The following is a 6,227-nucleotide window of genomic DNA, read 5'->3' as shown; positions in this document are numbered from 1 at the left end:
ATTTGTTTTAATTGTAGGAATCCCTCAATATGTACAGTAGGTATTGAACACCAGATCAAGGACAAAAGGAGAGTATTAGATGGAGAGTCATACTATTCACTGATCAATTGTACTACTTAAAAATTAAGAGACATAAGAATGTTTTCCTTTCTCAATTATAGATAACTTATTGAAGCATTTTCACCATCATAGAGCAAACATATAGTAATATATATGAGACTCACAGCATGATGCAATCTTCTACACTAACTACCAAGATTACATCATCGGTAACTACAACATTCAAATGAGATCAATAGCAAACAGCATACAGTGCAAGAGCCAGTCTTCGAAGACCAAACAAACAAACAAATACTATTGTTCTTTGAAAAATTATGACTAAAGATAAACTTGCAATTTAATAAAGAGACCAAAGTATCCTTTATGAACCACAGATGTTTATAACACAAGCAGAACATTTGTACATGATGCCTATCTTAAATCCCAACTTTTAATTCTAGTGTATGGACAAAAAAAGCCAAAACACTATACTGATTACAAAATTTTTATTAACAATTTATACAAATAAATTAGTTTTAAAACTTATGATACATTTATACAAAAAAATTCAAATCCTACGCAACTCAGTTGTCACCAGAAGTAACTAATTAGATTGACTTTCACAGGCCAACCCCTCAATTTCATCTTCACTCTCAGAATCTTCATAAAATGAAATTGTAGCTTGAACTGGGAAATTTTTCAGAAGAATTTCTGCTTCTTGATATAAGTAATCATAACACTTGGACTTGGGCCAGAACAGTCTGAAAGAAGCAGAAGACATACCAACCTTATGTTTTTGCATCCAGGATCCTAATAGCCACAAAGTGATCAATTTCTACAAGATCTCTATGCCTAGGAATTTGTTTACACATCTTAGAGACGGCCTTGAGATGGAGAGTTGAAAACAGCTACCATCACAGCTTTCATAGAGTCTGCTTGCCAAAGTAAAAATAAACGGTTGATTCTTTCACATATTTATCTGAGCATAGGTTAGATTTAAAAACTGGCTACAGCCTCTAGAAGTAGAAGATCAATGCTTATCTTACTTTTCAAGTTATGTGTATATTTATTCTACAAAATGTAGAAGAATAATTTTCTAAAGTTTTTAGAAGGCAAATACACCCCAGCACTACATCAAACACATGGGCATGGGTGATAGCCAGCTTTACAAGGAATGCAGTACCTTGGACCCTGAACCCATTTTCCAGCAAAAACTCTAGATACAGCTTTTTGCTATAGATACAGCTAATATACTTGATCAGACATGTACAAGAACTGTTTTCAAAAGCCTGTTTGTGCCTCCACACTTACTCGGTGGAAAATCTGCCCCAACACCAGTCTTCATTCCCAATTCCTCTTCTCTCCCATCCAATCAAATCTGGGAACACTATATTAATGTATCAATAATTATGTAAGTTTTATACAATTAATTTGCAGGTAAGCGTCATTACCTCAGAATTTTCAAAAGATTGACCACTATTAATCTGGCCTAGTGGTCCACTTCTAGTTTTCATCCAAAGAAAAGAAATAGACAGGGTTGAGCAGACAACTCTTGTGAAGTCATTTTAGTGTAGAGCAAAGAACTCCATCTACATATAATTGAGTGTATCTAACCAAGGAAAGATTATATTTTGTCTAATGTGCTCAATTCTAAAAGAAGGGAAGCTAGGCAACAGTGTGTATGTATATATATATTTTTTTCTAGCATGGCACATTATAATCCAGATGCTTAACCAAGTAGCATTTATGCATCTAATAAATGTGGTAGGGAGGTCTTGTTCCAACATAACTCACCAGTCAAAAGTGAGTAAATCAAGGACCCTATCCTCAAAGAACTGACCACTGAATAAAAAGCATGAGATGCACAACACAGAGATTAATAAAAATTAAATAAGAAAACTACAATTAATTTTTCAGCAAAGATAAAGAATTGCTTACAATACACCAATATATGTTCTAATATGTAACTGAAATTGCCAACCCCACACCCCCAAAAATGGTCAGCTGGTATCATCACACTCTGGTCAGAATTTCTCTGTGGACAGTTCTTCCAGGGATGCCATCCTTTTTTGAGTTCCCCTCTTCTGATTTTTCTATCACCTCCGTAGCCCAACCTTACTCCATGTTCTAGGTGGAGGCTGCCTTTCTCTTTGAGAATGATCACCTCTTCCTTCTGCACATCTTTGGGATGACCTCACCCCCTCCCATGACCTCACCCAGCCTTTCACCTGTGCTTGCAGGGAAGGTTTTCAGGCAGGCTCCTGACATGTCCATGACTCCCTCTCTCTAATTACTCTGCTTGGATACCCAAAGGCACACGCAATACAACAAATAAAAATCCAGACTGGCTTCCTCATTCCCCACACCTGCATTGTCATAGGATGGCACTCACCTGGTCATCAGCCACAAATGTGGGAGGCATTCTGGCTGTTTAGCTCTTCTCCACCTCCCTTCCCAGTGCAGTATAAAGCCCAGCTTTGCCGCCTAAGTCCTCCTACATCTCCATAAGCCCCACTTCCGTTTCTGAAGGCGTAGAAAGGCTTTCCTTCATTTCTTACTTATAGCTACTACCAACATCACTTTAAAGTCTTTATTCCAGTCCCTTAATGATTTTCCTGAAACATCTATCTAATTACACCATTCTCTGGGTAAAACCAATAGCCATTGATACCTCCTACAGAGTAAAGTCCATGGTCTATGGACACAACTCTAAAGGTTCTGGCCTTTTACTACCTGGCTGTCACTATTGCAGCTACATACAGCCAAAACCCTGGTCTTTGGAGTTCCAGCAGGAGCCATCCTGTTGAAATATCCTGTCTCTCTTTTTCAATGTCATTTCTTTTGATCTGAACGTCCCCTTATCTGATTCTTGTAGACTCAACATAGTAACCATAACTAATTTATAACACACCCTCTGTGAACTGTCCCCAAACCCTCAACGATTACACATTTAGGGCCCTAAACTCACTTCAAAAGTGACCAAAGGAAGGCTAGAGGGATGGTTTAGTGGTTAAGACACTGAGTGTTCTTCCAGAGGACCTGAGTTCAGGTCTCAGTACCCACATGGCAACTTAAAACCCTCTGCAACTCCAGTTCCAAGGGATCCTACTCCCTCTTCTGGCCTCTGAGGGCACCAGGCATACACATGGTTCACATATATACACGCAGGCAAAATAATAAGACACTTAAAAATAAAAGCTTAAAAAGAATCTGACCACAGTAAATACTCCAACACTTGTCATTTGCTGTCCCTCAATTACTTTTAGCATATGTAGGTAACCAACACATATCAAACACACAGTCAAAGGCCAGGCTTTCTTTAACACAGGTCTTCTTTTAAAAGTCCCGAGAACACAGCACGATTATAAACATTTCATCTCAAATAAAAGGGAAAAAGCTACAAAGAATCTTACAGGATGGCCGACTTTTTATGGCAAAGAAATAAAGCAAACAAAAACAGCAAACAGCTAGACCAGTCTTGGGTCACTTTTGACCCCTTTTAGTTTGCAAGAAAGTAATACATACACTGTGCATGCTGTGAAGGCAGTTTCACACTGTCCTTTAAAAATAAAAAAAATTAAAATAAAAATTCAAAACAACTTTTCCGGCACAGGCTATCTCCCATCCTTTCACCCAGAGCCTCCTTCAGGGCAGGTAAGTTCACCGCCACTGAACTACATCCCCAGCTCCAGCCCTCGCTTCTCTAATCAGTCTGTTTTCTCTCTTGTAGCCGGTTCTTCCGGCATTTGCTCGCCGTGCACCAGCTGACAGTCCTTTTATGTAATAAATCCTGTATTTTCCCATTCCGTGAGTAACAGAGTAACAGAATCCTCAGAATGGGAACACAGAGTAACTGAGGGTAAATTTTCCAAGAGAGAAAAAAATGCAGAGCCAGCTACCGAACTAGGCTGTATGACCATGTCCCCATATCCTCCCTAGGGCTGGAGTTGCAGACCTTCAGTAAGGCTGGTGACTCACCTGACAGGATGTTTGTACTGCGAAAGCTTCCCTGAGGCTTCAGTCACTCCAGGGCCAGTGGGCAACTAGTAGGAAAGGAATAATTGTAGTCACCATGCATCTCTTTGAAGAAACTGGGAAGGTGTATGTCACCCAGTGTCTCTGACTCAGGTGGGGACTGTGACCCTGGGCCTCCTCTCAAACCAGTTCTTCATCTGCAAGTGGCTGCATCACTGAGAGAATTTCCCAGCCTGCCTTCATACTCACAGGGCCTGGGCAGGCACACTGTTAAGCAGTTGGCAGATTGGGAGCTCAGGTCACCCTGGGCCTTAAGTCCTCAGGCCTAGGTTGGGGGAAGGGAGTGGAGATGCTCTGCAGCCTGAACCACTGCGGACCACGCTGTCGCTGTCACTTACCGCCTCTGCAGCATGATGCTCCGCCCGCTCCTCTCTCTCGCCAGAGGTTCTAAGCCAAGGTCTCCAGAAGTCCTCCGACCTGCAGGATGGCAATCGCGCAAGCCGCGCATAAAGAACGTGAGCCCGGCCACGGCTCACAACTAGGACCGAGCACGGTCACTGGGCACGGGCAAGGGCAGCGGGCACAGGGCGAGGGCTGAGGTGGAGGATGCGTGGGGCCAGGCGGTCCTCTGGCTCCGAGGGCAGTGGGCATGGGACAAGGGTGGAGAGTGTGCGGGGATGGATCTGGCCTGATAGGTACCCGGGATGCTCAGGCGGCGGTAGCGGGCAGAGGCTGCGCGGTGGTGGGCACCCTGGGCTGTGCGCGCGCTCAGCGCTCTCCGCCGGGTCCATGGCAGCGGGACAGCTTCAGTGTCGCAGCCAGCCTTTATCTAGTCCTCGCGGCCCGCTGCGCTCTCAGACCTTCGCACCCCGGCTGCCCTCGCTCCACATAAACAAAACGGCAACGCGTGAAAGCGCCGCGGGCCGAGTGCTGGTGTGAACGCGTGCACATCCCAAATGGCCCAGGAACGGGCTGCAAGAGCCAGTGTTAATAACCCCCCTGACACACGGCCTGGGAGAAAAACAGCATGTGCCCGAGTAGCCAATTTCCATGTGAAGAGGTTAGGAGGGGATGGAATTAAGCGATTCTACACGTTTTGTGTATTTCTGCAAAAATGCCCCAGGGCTGGTAATTGGCTGACTCTGGCTGGGCTCTTTGGCCTTCAGCAAATGCAGCTGGCTTTCAGCAGCCTGTGTTCAAAAAATTGGATATGGAGTAAGAAGAAAAAAAGAATAGCCTTTGTTTTTCCCCTCTGGAACAACAACAACAACACACACACACAAACCCCAAGTGTCTCTGTATGTGGAAATATGGATCAATAATAAATGTACTTTTAAAAAACTGTATTAATACGTTCTGTCCCAAATCGGCCTGTTATTTGACGGGGACAGAAACTCTTCAGCTACAAGAGATGAATGTGAAGATCCGATTGGTAAGCCATGCAGGGCAGTCAGTTGTCATGTGGTCCCAGTGCCTCCCCACATCCTCATGGCTTTCTCCCAAACTCTCGTCTCTCCTCCTCCAGCAAGCCCTGAGTGTATCATCTCGACACCACTGCCTTCACTTGGTACTTTGTCAGTGCATAGTTACACAATCCTTTTGTAGTTTGGGAGAGATGTAGATGATAATGGATCGTGGAAGGACAGGATATGAAACAAATCACTTATTCTTCCTGTACTAGTTCTTGGGAATTACCCTTCCTTATCTTTAGAGGCTCATTGATCCTGGCTTTAAAAAATGTTCTGTTTCAAAGTAAATATAATGGGTAAATGTTACAACTTCTTGCCAAGGCATTTTAAGTAATGAAATTGAATTTCCTCAAGCACTGCTGATTAAAAACCTTGATGTGACTTGTAGTACTACTTCCATTCACCTGGTCACTTCATAAGAAAATAATCAGTTTAATTATTGCTTAGGAGCTGCAATAATGCAACTACTAGGAGGATGAGGTACCGTTTTCTTCGGTAATGAGATCTACCTATCAGAGACGATAGATGTCTACTGCTTGACTCAATGGCTTGGAGCAACAACGCTTATTAAATGCTTGCTTGTGTGTCTGGCACACAGTAAGCCCTCCCTTGACAGATGACAAAAATGATTAAAAAATATTATGACCTGCTGGCAAGATATCTCAGCAGGTTAAGATGCTTGCTGACAGGTTCAATAACCTGAGTTCGACCCCCAGAGCCTGCACAGTAAAAGGAAAAAATTGA

General features: G+C 43.1%; 1 protein-coding gene across 1 annotated transcript; it reads right to left on the bottom strand.

The window, feature by feature from the left end:
* Positions 1-530: 530 nt before the first annotated feature.
* Ripply2 (ripply transcriptional repressor 2) lies at positions 531-5,143 on the bottom strand. The gene is made up of 4 exons (XM_005073668.4): positions 4,714-5,143; positions 4,413-4,491; positions 4,018-4,082; positions 531-800 (listed from the first exon to the last, which is right to left on the bottom strand). The coding sequence occupies exons 1-4, from the start codon at positions 4,803-4,805 to the stop codon at positions 644-646; spliced, it is 393 nt and encodes a 130-aa protein (XP_005073725.1). The 5' UTR covers positions 4,806-5,143; the 3' UTR covers positions 531-643.
* Between the last annotated feature and the right edge of the window lie 1,084 nt (positions 5,144-6,227).

The sequence above is a fragment of the Mesocricetus auratus genome, unplaced genomic scaffold, assembly GCF_017639785.1.
Source record: "Mesocricetus auratus isolate SY011 unplaced genomic scaffold, BCM_Maur_2.0 Super-Scaffold_100691, whole genome shotgun sequence".
Taxonomy (NCBI): domain Eukaryota; kingdom Metazoa; phylum Chordata; class Mammalia; order Rodentia; family Cricetidae; genus Mesocricetus; species Mesocricetus auratus.
This window is presented reverse-complemented; position numbering and strand designations above follow the sequence as displayed.